Genomic DNA, 16,159 nt, shown 5'->3' with positions numbered 1-16,159 from the left:
CAGAATTGTGCACAATACGATCATTGAAAATAATCGTGCATAATCGTTAGTCATTCGTTTTCTAATGACAACTATTGCCTAAGTCTAGCCAATTGGGCACTAACCCCTTACACACATTTAAATATGCATAAAATATCAATAAACACTAACACTTTGGTGTTTGGAAACGTCTCTTCCTGCATATTTCTTCCTGCATATTGGAATGAGGAAGAAAACCAGAGTATCCTGAGGAAACCCACACAAACACGGGGAGAACATACAAACTCCATCTTTTTTAAATTCTAAAACCAAACTTACTGGATAGCCTATAGGACCAATTTCTCCTTGAGCTCCTGCTGGGCCTGGATCTCCTGCAGCTCCAATTTTTCCCTGTTCTCCATCACTTCCTGGATTGCCAGGTGGGCCCTGTAGGAAAAAAAAAAAGAAGTGCTATCACTTCAGTATCATCCATAAATAATGATAGCAACTTTGTTAAATTAATTTTCCTTTGTTTTTTGCACTAATCAGGCTAATCCACAGAAATGCCAGCCCAAGTGGCCCACTTACCAATATGCCAGGGAAGCCTTTTTCACCCATCTCACCCATACGACCCTGAAGATGCAGAACAGAGAGGTGTAATTACCATTGGCATCAATCAAATTTGAGCAGCTTCTTAACTTTTGCCTTGTCTTGCCATATTTAAATATTTAGAAATAAATAAATTAATCTACAAAACATTTTTAATTTTCATTCAGTCATGTGAAGGTATAAACTGTAAATGTTATCCCATGTATGTGAAGTTCTTAAGAATCTAATACACTAATGGAACAACTAACTGCTCGACTCTATGATACTTTAGAGAATATTAACAAAATATGGGTTATGTGGAACTTCTCATTCACACTCATTCAGTATACAGAGTCATGTATTGCATTTTAATAGCATATGAAGCCCAAAGTATTGGCAATGGGGCTTTTTGAAGAGGCCTCTCTATACTTTTTTTTGCCACCAGATCCTATTCTCCTATCTCTCCTTTTCTTTCTTGTTTCTATTATTTGTGTCAATTTTGGCTAATATTATTTGAGGATTGTTTATTATGATTGGTAACATGTTCAATAAACGGACTAACATATTCACAGGCAATATACTCTATACATTACTTCTACAAATCCTGTAAGGAAAAAATGTGTGTGTGGGGGGGTTACATTATTTGTCTCTTTACAGTGCTTGAAACCACAATGCTGGATGTTTTTGTAAACTGTGTGAAATAACAACTCTTCATTGATTTGCAATATCCTTTTTCTTACCCTCTTTGTCTCAAATGTTTTTTCATTTTTTTAAACTCCACTACAAATGCCTTTTAATAAAAAAAATATATTATTTTAAAGACCATTTTAACCCATAACTCAAAACTTTAGTCAATTGCGCTGCCAAAGACTTCAAAGGAGGATCTTTGATCCAAGGAGCTATTTCTAAATGCTGTCCCTACATTTAAGTAGCTAATTATTAACATTTGCAATCTTCAAATTGAATAAACAGACATCTCAACAGACAAAAGTACATTTTGAAAGGTTAAAAAGATTAATACCTGAGGTCCAGTGGGTCCTCTCTCCCCAAGTGGACCTGGAGGTCCCTGTAAGAGAAACAAACATTACTTAAACTGTAAAACACCAACAAAAAATGGCAGTGGTTACATACACAGTAAGTAAATGCCTTATCAGTTTTAAGGACCATTCACAGTTAACGCATTGTAATATTGCCTCAGTGATAATGTGTGATTTTTGCATGGTACCTTGGCTTGCTAAAAGGCAGACCATTCATTTTGAATTAACTACCAACACACTGCAATACATTAAAAATGAATTCCCCAAATTTCAATATAAATCAGAAAGTTTCAGCAAATCATTACCATTTTGGAAAATACTTTACAGTCAGTAGAAAAAGGTGAATAAAGGTAGTTTTGAGTGGTTTTAGGAATACTCAAGGTTTTAAATGGTTTCTAAACATTACAGATCTTCAAATAAACTGTGTCAATTTTCTGTGTCAAAAATGGTCCCCTATTAGTCTAATTACTTTAGATTTTTTCAACAGAACATAGAAAATGAAGAAAAAAAAAATTACAGTAAATTTATATAATTGATCAAATACAAACAATAATGAAAAAAAACACAAACATACAAAAGGAGAGAAACTAAACCAACTGATTACATCACACAAAACCTCACACCCTATAAAAAAATGAAGAAGAAAAAATATGTTGTTCAAGCAGATATTATTTTATCTGTTTATTAATGAAAATCGTGGGTTAAATGGGTTATTTTGTAGAGAAATCAATTTTGGTATAATCATATTACCCAGAATTAAATTAGCATTTGGTATTTAAAACAGATAATTGGATATCTAATGGGTGAATAGTACCCTAAGATTCTATACTTACGTAGGTCATTAATATACTTAAATATTTTAACTCAGAGGGAAATTCCTGATCAATTCACGTAGTAATTAGACATTTATCCCCATATCTAGACCAGTATCTTTAAAATTTGGTTTTATATTTTTCTTGTGTTAAAGGTCAAATAAACCCAAAATTGAACATGTATTTTCTTTTATGTCATGACCCTAAAGTACCTTATCAGCCCACTTCTTAAGCAATTATTTTAGGTTAATAGAAGTAACAATGTAGCAAATAAAATTGTTTAATGACTGGCATTCCACTCAAAAATATTGCTATTTTATTCTAGAAATAAAAAAATAATATCATTAAAAGTGTGCCCTGCTTATGCATTTTGTATGGATTTCTCTGAAGATGCTACACATCTTTTTTTTATTTTTATTATATTATTTTACACACTTTTCTATACCTGGATTCTGTCTGCTCTACTATGTACAAAAAATTATGAACTCCCCTATTTCTCATTACATAGTTTTGTGATTTTATAATGATTTTAGGAAGCACTCAATTTCGCATGTAAAAGGAATTGTAGAGATTCTACAAGTTTTTGGTTGTTTCAATTTAAAATCTGCAAAGTTCCCATTGCTTAGGAACGAGTGTATGCAATTTTAACTGCATTATTAAACTAGAACACATAAGGTAATCTCTAATCCACTTAAAGTGTAAAATTAGGTGAAATGTGTTAATTATGCAATTTTTTTAAAAAAAATTTGCATCAATCTGAGCTTTACAGCTGTGTTTTTCTCTATTGTTTTAGGAATGTACACAAAGGGCCTGATTTATTAAATCTCTCCAAGAATGGAGAGGATACACTTTCATCAGTGAAACTGGGTGATCCAGCAAATCTGGAATGGATCTGGTCCAGGATTGAAAACATTTGCTAAGGAATATAAAATGACTTTTAAGAAATCCATTCCACCCAGCTTCACTGGTGAAAGTGTATTCTTTCAGCTCTCAGTCTTGGAGAGCTTTATTAAATCAGGCTCAACTTTTCTTCTTATGAGGAGACAGCAGATTGTAGTCAAACTGTACAATAGAAGTAAACTACATAGGGTAAGCAGAGGACAGCCTAATCAAAAATGGTATTCCAGTGATAGTTTTTTGAGGATTTTATTGGTGAGATCTGTGATATAAGGTGGAGCTGAGAAGTTCCTGGCTTTGCCCCCTTCCAGATTAAATAGAAAAAAATAGCGTGGGGGCATAAGACAGCCTAATATCTTAGTATGTAACTGTGCAAATATCAGGTCTTTGCGATTCTTGAAACTGTTTTTTCTTTTAGTGGGATGCTGTGATGGCAGAAGCACAAGCAAGTTTTATGTCGTTGGAGTTAGGGGCCGTCATGAAGTTTTTGTTTCTCCAGAGAACGTCAGCAAAGCACATTCACACCGAGATGTCACAAACACTGGGGGAGAAGTGTCCTTCCTACAGCACTGTCAAAACCTGGATATCTCGTTTTAAGACTGAGCATTTCACTGCTGATGACGAGCCCTGCAGTGGGCGCCCCCCAACCTCAACTGACCCGGCAACCTGCGATGCTGTCCATGAGCTGATTATTAAGGACTGGCGAATATCCGCAAAAAAAATAGCCCAGATACGTGACATCTCACAGGAGCGTGTTAGGTTTGTTATCACCACTATCCTAGACATATGCAAGCTTTCAGCGAAGTTGGTGCCGAAATGTCGGAACAGTGATCAGAAGACGGAAAGAATTGAAGCATCTGAAGCCGTTTTGGCCCATTTTGAAGCTGCGCAGGACTTTTTGGCTAGGTTAGTGACTGAGGATGAAACCTGGCTCCACATCTATGATCCTGAAACCAAGGAACAGTCAAAGGAATAGCGCCACAGCGGGTCCCCATGGCCGAAGACGTTCCGAACCCAGAAATCGGCCAAAAAAGTAATGGAATCCTTTTTCTGGGGCAAAGACAGTATTCTGTTGGTGGACTACCTACCTTAGGGCCCTAGTGTCCCCAGACAGTATTATGCTAACCTCCTGGACCAGCTGAAGGAGGCAATTAGAACGAAACGCCGTGGAAAGTTGACCAAAGGGATCCTTTTTTTGCAGAACAATGCACCTGCGCAGACATCCATCATTGTGGCTGCCAAACTGAACACCCTGGGTTTCCACTTGGTCCACCATCCCCCCTACTCAACTGACCTGGCCCCTTCGGACTATTATCTGTTCCTGAATTTGAAGAAACACCTGAAGGGGCAATGTTTTTAAGAACATTTCTGACGTCAAAGATGCTGCTGAGAGCTGGTTTGCGGCCCAACCAAAGAACTTTTATTTGAACGGTCTAGAAATGCTGCAACTACGCTGTACCAAGTGCATCGTTCTCAGGGGGAAATATGTTGAGTAAATGTGGTATTTCATAACTCTAGCTCTTTTTTTTCTGGACAAAGCCAGGAACTTCTCAGCACCCCCTCATACATTTTGACCAAAAGGGAGGATTTCTCACTTACCATGCTGGATGTATATCTTTTAGGAGAATATAAGGTGAAAAGCTGACAAAAATATGGGTAGAAACACCAAAAACATATGGGAATTACTGCAGTGAGATCTCACTGGCGAAGCTTCAGATAAATATATAATTGGCAGGCTTTTCCTGCTGGGCATCACCTATAACTAATATATTACCTTTTTTTATACATCAGTATTTAACTTCTTGTATTACTGGTTACTTCTATTTCTGATATTTTTTACAGTGCATTTACAAAGTAAAAAAATCAAATACCTTTGGTCCAACTTTTCCTGGTGGCCCTGTGATTCCAGGTGGACCCATTTTTCCCTGTTATAGTAAAAATAAAGTCAGGTACAGAAAGTTTATCATCCATTTTCAAGAGTATGTATAGGAATGAATCATAGATGCAACATGACATACATATTAAGGAGCATTGTAGCTGTTTATATGCAGACCATCTAATAGTACTGCTTCACTGGGTATTGTACAGCTTCTTCAACATGCACACCAATACCTGGGGTGTATACTGCTTTGCACCAGTTTTTACACAAAAAAACTGGTGGGGTGATTTTTCTCTTTTGGATTCTACTTTGACCTTTTCTTCATTCTGTAGTAAACTTATTTCTCTTAGGAGGAACAGGCAGGGTCATGTTGGCTGCTTTGCAACTCTTGACTCTAGCAAATCACTCCAGCTAGTTTAAATTTAAAGGCTAATAGCTTTTGGTCTATTTTATTTTTACAGTTTTTTTTAATCTGTGTTTATGAACTGTTCCATTGTACCAGTGTCATTGTTTTAATTTTGAATTTGGTGCTTGGCGCTTGCCCACTTCTGCCTAAAAAGTGGAAAATTGTAGGTAAAAATATGCAATGCTTCATATTAATCTGATTATATAAACCAAAGATATGCTCCGGAAAGGAAAAGAAGAAAGTATTTTTATAAAACTGATTGGAAGATAAGTTTTTGCATACTTTACCTTTTCCCCAGGATGTCCGGTCCGGCCTCTTTCACCAAAATGTCCTAGCAAGCCCTAGGGAAGAAGGATATTAATGTTTTTTATTCAAAATGCCGCACAGTTTCCATAAATATCTTCTACCATTTTTCTATATTTTGAAAATGTTACAGCTTTTTATGACATTTAAGCAGTTTTATATTAGAAGCAGACTACAATTTTTCAACAACATTCTCACTGTACTAAAAATGCATTTTTGATGGTATTTGTGTCCCTGCTAGAGAGATTTCTCCCTGACAGAAACCTAAAAACCAAAGCTCTAAATTTCCAACACAAACTAAAACATTCTGGGTGGAGTGAGTTTTAAAAAGAAGCATGAACACACACTGGTTTACTGAGAATCAGTCACTTTCTTGTACCTAAGTTAGCCATCTTTATGAGACTGAAATACCAGAAACTGGAAAATGGTTGCAGAATCATTGTACTTCTAATTAAAACAGAAGTCAGCACGGTTGCTCAGGGGTTAACACTCTGGCCTTGCAGTGCTAGTTCCCAGGTTCAAATCCCAGCCAGGACACCATCTGCATGGAGTTTCCAGGTTCTCTCTGTGTCTGCGTGGGTTTCCTCCGGGTACTCTGGTTTCCTCCCACATCCCAAAAACACGCAGTTAGGTTAATTGGCTTTCCCCTAAATTGACCTTGGACTACATTAATGAAATATGACTATGGTAGGGACATTAGATTGTGAGCTCCTTTGAGGGACAGTTAGTGACACGACTATGGACAATGTACAGCGCTGTGTAATATGATGGGGCTATATAAATACTGTGTAGTAATAATAATAAAAAAGTCTGCTTGTCAGTTAGACTTTTGCACAGCTACTCTATTCCACAAAATGTGTACTTTTATGAAAAAGCATCTAACATACTTACATACATGCCAACAGGCCCTTGCTGTCCTTCAGGTCCTTGTTTTCCAGTAAAGCCCTACAAGACAAACACATGTATTACCATATCTTGGTCAAGGCAATTTCAACCAATCTAATCAAATTTTGAACAATAATATGTAAGAATGTATTTGGGATCTTTGGATAAAAAATGAGTTAAAGAAAAGGTGAACAACCAATTTTTCTTGCTCACTCTGTGCATGGGTCTTGGCATGTACTGTGGCAAACACTAAAGGTACCCAGATACTATTTTTTCCAGGAAAGGTGAATATTTCAATCCTCCATTCTATTCTTACCAGCAAGGCTCTAAAGTTTGTGTTAACATTTCATTAAAGGTATGGTTACAAATCAAAGAGAAAAAAAAAATAAAATACACAAACTGGTCCAATGATTCAGGAAGGAAGCTCAATAATGGGCTTCTAAGGTTCTGTTACTGTTACTGTATACAATGGTAACTTGAAAACATGGGAACATTTACCAAATAATGCATCACTAATAACATGTGTCTGTGTGTTGGTTGATCAAATTCAACTACGGTAGGCAAACAACTGTTTACGAAGACTGAATCCTGTAGGACATGGAGCTTGTCTCCAGCCACATGCAGGTTCCTCAGATCTTATAACAAATAATAAATTAGGCCTAGACCAGAAAATGCCAAATGCTAAGTACAAGTGGGAGATTTCTTTCTAAAAGTGGAAGGCTGCACCAAACTCTTCCTTACAACTGTTACCTCAGCATAGGGATGACTTTGATACCTAGCAGCAGACAATTTTTACCATTGGGGCAGGTTCACACCTGACTCAACATCACACAATGGAAGAGAAGGCAGAAAATATTTGCACCTTTTAGGGGTTAGCTGAATATAATAAAAAGATGCAGCTTACAGTTAAAAAAAAAACTCTAACAAGATTTAGAGTGTGGTCGACCTTCAAGGTAGAGCTAACTTTCCCAAACTTTGATGTAGAAGTTTTATTTTTGCAAGTTACAAACATATGACAAATTTTCAAACATCAAAGACAGAACCACTTCAAGCTCAAGCTTACCCTTTCCCCCTGAGGTCCAGGCTCTCCATCCATTCCAGGTCGACCTGTAGGGCCCTAAAAAACAGTAGCATGAAAAAAATATGTTATTTCTCTTTTTGGGTGAAAAAGTGCTGTAATTTATGGAAATATGTATGAAGTGCACTGACTTATACATGATAATTTTGAATGTTTGCTGTTGAACATTGCTAATCAATGCTCATTGTAAAAAGTTACAGCAGACAGTATTAGTTTTACGGTATGTAAGTATGTATGTATGCAAGTGAAGTATGTAAATGTAAGCGAATAAAGAATAGGTCAAAAGGAAACGCTAACTTTTTTTTTTTGGCATAACTCTGTATACCAAAACATTAACATACATGTAACTCTGTATCACAAATCAAAAGGAAACTGCACTGTACAATCATAAAACAATCAGATTATTCATTTTAGCTATCATGAATCAAGTGGGGTACGGGTAGTGATTCATGATCAACATGTCATCATCTGAGTTATTAGCAGGCTTGGGGACTGTGGAGGGCCCAGGTAAGGGGGAAGAAGTTGAAGAAATGAAAGAACTTGTAGGGACAGTGACCCTGGGTGAAGCTTTCAAGAAGAATTCAGTTAGTGAGACATGTTTGTCTTTGTCAAATTCTTCCAAATTATTCAAAAAAAACATTTTAGATATTCTTTCTATATGCCTTGTTTACATTTTTTGAACACTCCCTTCCAAGCTGATTAAGCTGTTCTTTAGGCTGGGTCTACATGAAGTTTTAAAAACGCATATAAACGTTCCTACCACGTTTATATGGGTTTTTATGCACTTTTACAAGCTTAACTTTAAAACGCTAAAAATCTTTTATAAACGCCTATGATGCGCTTTACCGCGAATTGCCATGGTTTTACATAAGCGCTTATAAAAGGTTTACTTTTAACCCTTTCAGGGAATGAGTACAGGGGTACATAAAACCCCTCACTCATTCCCTGAAAGGGTTAAAATATGTGTAAAAAAATTGGACAAGGCTTTAATGTTAAATTATTTTAATAAATGTGTGTTTGTGTAACTAAACTTTTACAGGTTATCCCAATGACAGAATGATTCCCAGGGCTGCAATCATGACATGAGCACAGCCCTGGGAATCCTCCTGAGTCACGGATCGCAGGGCACTAGGGGTTAAATGAGGACAAGGCTTTTCATTCACCTCTAGTGCTCTGTGATTGGCTGGGGTTTTACGTTTCTCAGCCATTCAGCACTAGACATGAATGGGGAGACTTGTGCCCATTCATCTCTAGTGCTCTGTGATTGGCTGAGAAATAGGAAACCCTGATGACAGCTCAAGCATCAAGACATGTCATTGAGATAACCTGTAAAAAAAAGAAAGTTTAGTTACACAAACACACACACACACATTTAATAAAATAATTTACCATTAAAGCCTCGTCCTATTTTTTTTACATATATTTTAACCCTTTCAGGGAATGAGTCCTTACTGTTTTTTTTAACATTCTTTATTTTTGTTTTGAAAAAACAAAAAACACAATAAACAACAGAAACAAAAACAAGACAGTCATAGGGCATTACAGAACAGGGTAAGGGTAACTATGGGAAACAAAGACTGTTACGTTACACATTCCACATAATATCAAAAACAAAGAAATAACTTGTGGTGCAGTTACAGACACAGCATCATCGACAGACAACCGAAATACAAAGGGGAGAGAAAAGATTAGGTGCGAGGAAAACAAATATATAAATACGTCACAAAATACTCCCAACCCTTCTCTCTTCAGCCTGAGAGGCTCGAATCCAGGTGGCGCTTGAACTCCCGGGTGTCTCAGTAGTAAATCCAGCTACCCCACATCACATTAAATTTCTCTTGCGTACCCCTTAGGCTCGCAGTCAGGTCTTCCATGAGCATCATATCATTAACCCTGTGAAGCCACATGCCCACAGTGGGAACCGAAGCTGTCTTCCACAATATAGGAATTCAGGCGTTCGCTGCCACTATAAGATGTCTGAGAATAGACTTCCTGTAGCTCTTATCCGGAATAGTGTTATGGTGCAAAAGGAAAAACCTGGGATCCCCTGGGACATTGTGAGTGGTAACCTTCTGTATGAGTGCTCTCACCTGTTCCCAGTAGGGGCCCAGTAAGGGGCAGGATCAAAAAATGTGCAACATGGTGCCCTTTTCCCAATTACACCGCCAACATCTGTCTGAGACTTCAGGGAAAAAGCTATGTAGCCGCTCTGGGGTCCTATACCACCGAGAGAGGATCTTAAAACTCAGTTCCTGATACTTGTTGCTCGTAGAGGACCGGTGAACTGTAGAGAGGATCTTGCATTTTTGCTCTGGTCCCAGAGTATACCCCAGTTCAGCCTCCCATGCCCGTAGATATGAGGGGGAAAAATTCTCCGGAGTCTGGTTAAGCACAGCATAAAGGTAAGACAGAGAGTGTCTAAGAGGGCCACTTCCTGTACAGACCGTCTCAAAACTCGTTTTCACTCGGTTATTGCAATAGTCTGGGGGAAGAGACCGTAAATAGTGGGACAGCTGAAGTGACCTCCAAAAATCAAGGTTAAAGTCCCCTAACCTATCTATCAATGCCTCCATCGAAACCCACTGCCCTTGGTGGATAAAATGTTCTGCTCTAAGGAGCCCTCTCTCACGCAGCTCCCCAAATTTCCCATCTTCCAACCCAGGAGGGAAGGAGGGGTTGCCAATAATCGGATACATGGAAGAAGGTCCAGGCGATAGGTTGAGTTTAAATAAAGGTCTCTGACAGGCCTTCCAAGTAGCAAAGATCACAGGGTGAGCTTTCAGATTCGGGTGAGGGAGCTTCTGTAACCATGGGAACTTCAAAAGAATCGGCGTGAAAGATTGTTCCACACTTATCCATTGTTTGAACTCCCCATGTCGGAACCAGTCCAAAATTCGGACCATTTGGGTTGCCATGTAGTATAGAGAAAAATTGGGGACGCCCAGACCCCCCCCCACTCTTGCTCCTGAATAACAGACTCCTGCTAAGCCTGTGGCCCTTTTTGCCCCAAATGAAGTGGAATACCTTAGTGTGTAACGATTTAAAGAATGAGGCCGACAAAAAAATTGGCAGAGCCTGAAGAAGATACAAGATCCGTGGCAGGACGTTAATTTTCACTGCCTGTATGCGTCTCAGCCAGGACAGAGTCAAGGAGGACCAATACTCCAAGTCCTTGTTAATGGTAGTGAGAATGGGAGCGAAATTTAGAGCATAGAGCTGAGAGAGGTCCGCTGGAATCCAAGTCCCCAGGTACTGAATCGCCTTATCTTCCTATTTAAAAGAGAAGGATGGAATGAGATGAGATCGAAGGGTCTGAGGCATAGAAATACTCAGGGCCGCAGATTTAGAGTAGTTGATTTTAAAGTTCGACACCGCTCCATATTTCTGTATCGTTTGGATAAGGTTCGGTAGAGATGTAAGAGAGTTAGTGCTGATAAAAAGAAGGTCATCTGCATAGGCTGCCACCTTATGTTCACATCCATTTAGCATAAGGCCCTGGATATCTGGATTGGAACGTATTGCTGACAATAGGGGCTCCAGGGACAAAATAAAAATAAGCGGGGACAGAGGGCAGCCCTGTCTAGTGCCGTTAGAAATGCTAAAAGGTGAGGACACTTCTCCGTTCACCTTTGACCGATGCAGAAGGGGACGAGTACAAAGCCTGGATTCAGGTCATCATCTTACTCCCCATGCCCATGGTACGAAGCATGGCCAGCATAAAGTCCCAATCCACCCTATCAAAGGCTTTTTCTGCATCAGTCGAGAGCAACAACGAAGATCTGTCAGAAGTAGCCGCCAAGTGAATCCATGAAATGGCTCTTAAAGTGTTATCTCGGGCATCCCTGGAAGGCATAAACCCTACTTGATCTATGTGGATAAAAGCATGAATGTGCCTTTGTAGTCTGTTGGCTAGAATTTTGGTAAACAACTTAAGATTATGATTCAGAAGCGAAATAGGCCTGTAGCAGCTACATGCCGAAGGGTCTTTATCTGCTTTGGGAATTACAGTGACTATAGCTCTTAAGGAATCCAGTGGAAGAGAGCTCCCATCCGTCAATGAATTGAAGGCGGCTACAAAGTGAGGGGCCAGGTCCTCAGCGAACTTCCTGTAGTAAGGGAGTGAAAAGCCATCTGGTCCTGGCGCTTTCCCTGACTTAGTTTGCTTTATAGCCGCCTGGAATTCTGCAACAGATATCGTGGCTTCCATATCCTGACATGCCGAATCAGACAGGCATGGTAAATCAACTCCCTCTAAATAGCGCTTAATTTTTCCAAATGGGAGTTGCGTGCTGCACTCGACTGATCAGGCGGTTTTAGATTGTATAGGGAGGCGTAATATTCTCTGAATTTTTCAGCTATCTCTTTCACCCGGTACACCTTTCCCCCAGAATCAGTAGCTAAAAAAGGTACATGTGTGTGGGCCCTTAGGCCTCTGAGGGCTCTTGCCAGTAGCCGCCCACATTTATCCCCATGTTCATAATAGCTTCTCCGGCATTTGACCAGGGCTGCCCTCGCTTTACCAAGACAGAGAGAGGCTAATTTCTGACGTAGAAGAGCCAACTCTGAGCCTAACTGTTTGTTCAAGGAGTGCTTATGAAGGAGCTCTAACTCCTGCAGGCCTCCTTCTTCAATCTGGCCCCGTGTTTTATAAGAATTCCCCTAATTACAGCCTTGTGTGCTTCCCAGATCACAGTGGGGGAGCACTCAGGAGCAACATTCAGGGTAAAGTAACTCCTCATTTCGGAGGTCAGCTCCGCAGTAAGCACTGGGTCAGCCAGGAGTGATTCATTTAGTTTCCAGTGCCAAGACTTGGGGGAAGTGTAAGCTAAATGTAACGTGACAATCACTGGTGCATGATCTGAGAATGCAATGTTGCCAATCCTGCAATCCACAACCTGCATCAGGTCCCCCTGCCTAAGCCAAAAATGATCAATGCGTGAATACATCCGGTGCGGGTGAGAATAGAAGGTGTAATCCCTTCCAGTTGGATTCAAGATCCGCCATACGTCAACCAATTGATGTTAGTGCAAAAAGTGTTTCAATTGAGCAGAAAGATGTGAGCTAGCAGGTCCTGCCGCACCGGATGTATCCAGGTCACGATCAGGGGCAAAGTTAAAGTTGCCTCCACATAGAAGCAGACCCTCGGCTAACTCATCAAGCTTTTCAAGCATCCCTTTCATAAATAGTTTGTGGTGCACTTGGGGGGCATAAATAGAGGCAAAGGTTACCAGGCGTTCCTCCAGAATTCCCTTAACAAACAGTACTCTGCCCTCTCGATCCCTGTATATGTCAAAAAAAATGCCAACGTACCGATCCTGAGATCAAGAGGGAAGTACCCCCAAATCTGGAGTCCACCGAGCCACAATGGTAACTGGTCGGAAATTTCCTATTGAATAATTTGGGAATCTTGCCATGTTTAAAATTAGTTTCCTGGAGTAGCGCCACCTAGACCCGCAGCCTCGCCAATTCAGCCAGCAGTGCTGAACGTTTCTCCGGGACATTCAGTCCCTTGACATTGAATGTTGCTAACTTAATACCAAAGACAATAAATCACCACAATAAATATCAGCTATCAGCTATATCTCAGAGGTCTGAGGATGTGCAACCCGGTATTCGGGGTTGGGGGTGGGTAGGAGGTAACTAGGGTCGGGATAGGGGTCAGACACAAGGAAGGGCGGGGAGGAGGGGGACCAGTTAAGGGGAGGTTAAGGGGTGGGGGAGGACAACCAAGTAACTAAGTACCAAAGGTACGTAAGGCACCAAAGGGTGTCAAGTCTCAGATAACCTGAGAGGCCTAAGTGGGGGAGTAAAAAAACTCTACGACGGCTTGGGTGGGGGCCCCCCACACACGGCCTAGTTAAAACCGAACAACGTATAGCTGGTAGTAGTAACACCGCATCAGCCATGTCATATACAACATTACTGGACGCATGTGAAAAGGGTCAAAGTGCATACAAGTAAACAAAAATAACTGAGAATCTATTCAACAGACTCATAAATGAGGTAAACAGTAACCTAATGCTAGGCATAACATGGAACTTGAAAGTAGCAGCAGGGTACACAATTCACCGGAGAATGGCCTAACAAATAGCCTGCAGAACGGGAAGATATTATATATAATTACCCAGACCCATCCCCTGAAGGGGTGGGTCGAATGTCCCTTGAAGGCCACAGGAACACAGTAGTGCAAAACTTTAGAGGTAAAGTTCTTGAGGTGAGGACCATAGGTGGAGTAGGACCAATCCGTCTGAAAACCCAGATCAGGCAAGTCCATCTTGATGAGGTGGAGCACGGCGTCGCCCGGTTCTGCCAGTCTGCGTATGCCACTGGGAGGCCGGAGTTGGTGGCAGAGGTTTCAGCATCGTCGGCCAAATCGGGAATAGAGGTGGAAGGCAGGTCAGGTCCGTTTCAGATTGAAAAATTGCTGTCTTTCCCTCCTTGTGTGCGGTTATTTGAAAAGGAACGCCCCATCGGTATGGAATTTCCCATTGCCTTAGAACTAATAAAACTGGCCGCAAAGCCTTACGTAACAGGAGTGTATGGCGGTAAAGATCCTGTAACAGTTGTATCTCACATCCTTGAAACTGGAGGGGTTCCTGTTGTCTCGCTGCTTTCATTATGGCTTCTTTAACTGCAAAGGAATGAACCCTGCAAATAACATCTCGCGGCCTGGAGGGATCAGGGTTCTTAGGGCCCAGAGCTCCGTGGATGCGGTCTATTTCAATCGCAGAATCAGGGGCAGCATGCAGGAGAGAATTAAAAATGGGAGAGGGGTGTAATATCTTCCGGGAGGCCCCTTAAACGTATGTTGCTACGTCTGTTTCTATTTTCTAGGTCATCCTGTTGCATTAGCAATTGTTTTAACAGCATGGAATGAGAGTTTAAAGTCTCAGTGTGCTGGTTCACTTGTAATTGTATGTCAGCCATCGTTTTTTCAAAATCATTCATCCTAATGGACACATCTTTTCTGAAAGTTGCCAGTTCCTCTTTAATAGCATGCTCAAATTTGCAAAAGCATGCCAGCAGATCTCGTCTGGTGAAGGGAGCATCCTCCTCTCCCTCACTGTCACTGCTAGAAACAGCCCCCCTCCTGGGGGGGGGGATGCTACAGTGTTCTTGTGTCCCTGGCTAGCCTGCACAGCCGTGCTTGCATATGTGTTTCCCCCTGAGTCATGCCCCAGCAGCTCTTCTCTCAACTCTCCACTGATCTGAGGTGACTCACCGCTGGAAGAGGAGCCGTTATGTAAGTCCCTTGGCCGGCCGAGAGGAGCGCATGGTGAGGAAGGCGCCATCTTGGGGGGAGGGGAATCCTCCGTTGTTTCCTCTAAAGAGCCCCTTTTTTGAAAGAAGGAGCCGATTTCACGTGGCCGCGGTGTGTCTCCCTGCAGCCTGACACTGCGCTGAGATCTGCATCCCATCTTGATAACGGTAAGCGGTGTTATGCCAGCCGTATGTAGAGCGCGGGTCCGGGAGCCTGAAGAACGTCTTACCCGTCGACGCGCATGCGCAGTCTGTACACACGGCAGATTTTCGCCCGATAATTGGCCGATGCCGATTATCGGGCGATAAAAATCTGACGTGTGTACGTAGCTTTAGGCTGTGTAAAATCTTGTATCATTTCCAAAAATCATGAAGAGTTATTTAGTTACTTTCTGTTGCTGAAAACATTTTGAACAGTCTTTATCCTTCAAGATTGTTGAAATGGTGAAATGAGCCAGCTCCAAGACATGTGCTATTGTTTTACCTTTTTTATCAGCCCCATCAAAGTCCTTTTATCTCAAGGTCAATAGCTCAAGGGGCTTTTCTCAGGTATTATGTTCCTTCTCTTTGGTGACATCAGGTACAGTACTATGGTGAACCTGTACCCATGTAAACATACACATTATCAGAAGAAATATAGTACATGTTGTGCTGTATCTATAGAATAGTATAAAATCCTATGTAAAATGTACACTGACCAAATATTGAATATAGGATGCTTGCCGAGATACCACACAAGTCACAGGTCACAGAGTGGATCAAAAAGGTAAGTAGTCATTAAAACAGGTAGGCCATTAAGTGAGAAGTATTTGTACTTTTTTTTTTTTATATGGAACTAAATGTAAAAGAAAAAAAATGTGAACAGGTAAGTTATTTATTGTAGAAGGGACATGAGTCCCTTATGCAATAAAAGAAATGCATCTACCCATATACAATGTTTTCCTCAATGTACACCTAACTGTGCATGCCTGCAATGAATTAACTCCCATGCGCATGTGCATGAATTACATAATTTTTGCCTGGCCAATTAGGATGGCTAAAAATCCTAAACCCAGG

At 40.7% G+C, this 16,159-nt stretch overlaps 1 protein-coding gene across 1 annotated transcript in view; it reads right to left on the bottom strand.

Moving 5' to 3' along the window:
- LOC140344405 (uncharacterized) overlaps window positions 1–16,159 on the bottom strand; it is a 63,805-nt gene that overhangs the window by 25,310 nt on the left and 22,336 nt on the right. The window contains exons 18-24 of the mRNA XM_072431530.1: window positions 7,829–7,882; window positions 6,772–6,825; window positions 5,865–5,918; window positions 5,164–5,217; window positions 1,568–1,612; window positions 547–591; window positions 298–405 (exon numbers count right to left, since the gene is read on the bottom strand). Coding sequence (XP_072287631.1) covers window positions 298–405; window positions 547–591; window positions 1,568–1,612; window positions 5,164–5,217; window positions 5,865–5,918; window positions 6,772–6,825; window positions 7,829–7,882 — 414 coding nt within the window. The remainder of the gene's footprint in view (window positions 1–297; window positions 406–546; window positions 592–1,567; window positions 1,613–5,163; window positions 5,218–5,864; window positions 5,919–6,771; window positions 6,826–7,828; window positions 7,883–16,159) is intronic.

Source organism: Pyxicephalus adspersus, chromosome Z (assembly GCF_032062135.1).
Source record: "Pyxicephalus adspersus chromosome Z, UCB_Pads_2.0, whole genome shotgun sequence".
Taxonomy (NCBI): Eukaryota; Metazoa; Chordata; class Amphibia; order Anura; family Pyxicephalidae; genus Pyxicephalus; species Pyxicephalus adspersus.
The sequence above is the reverse complement of the archived record's forward strand: the minus strand, read 5'-3'. Positions and strand labels throughout refer to the sequence as shown.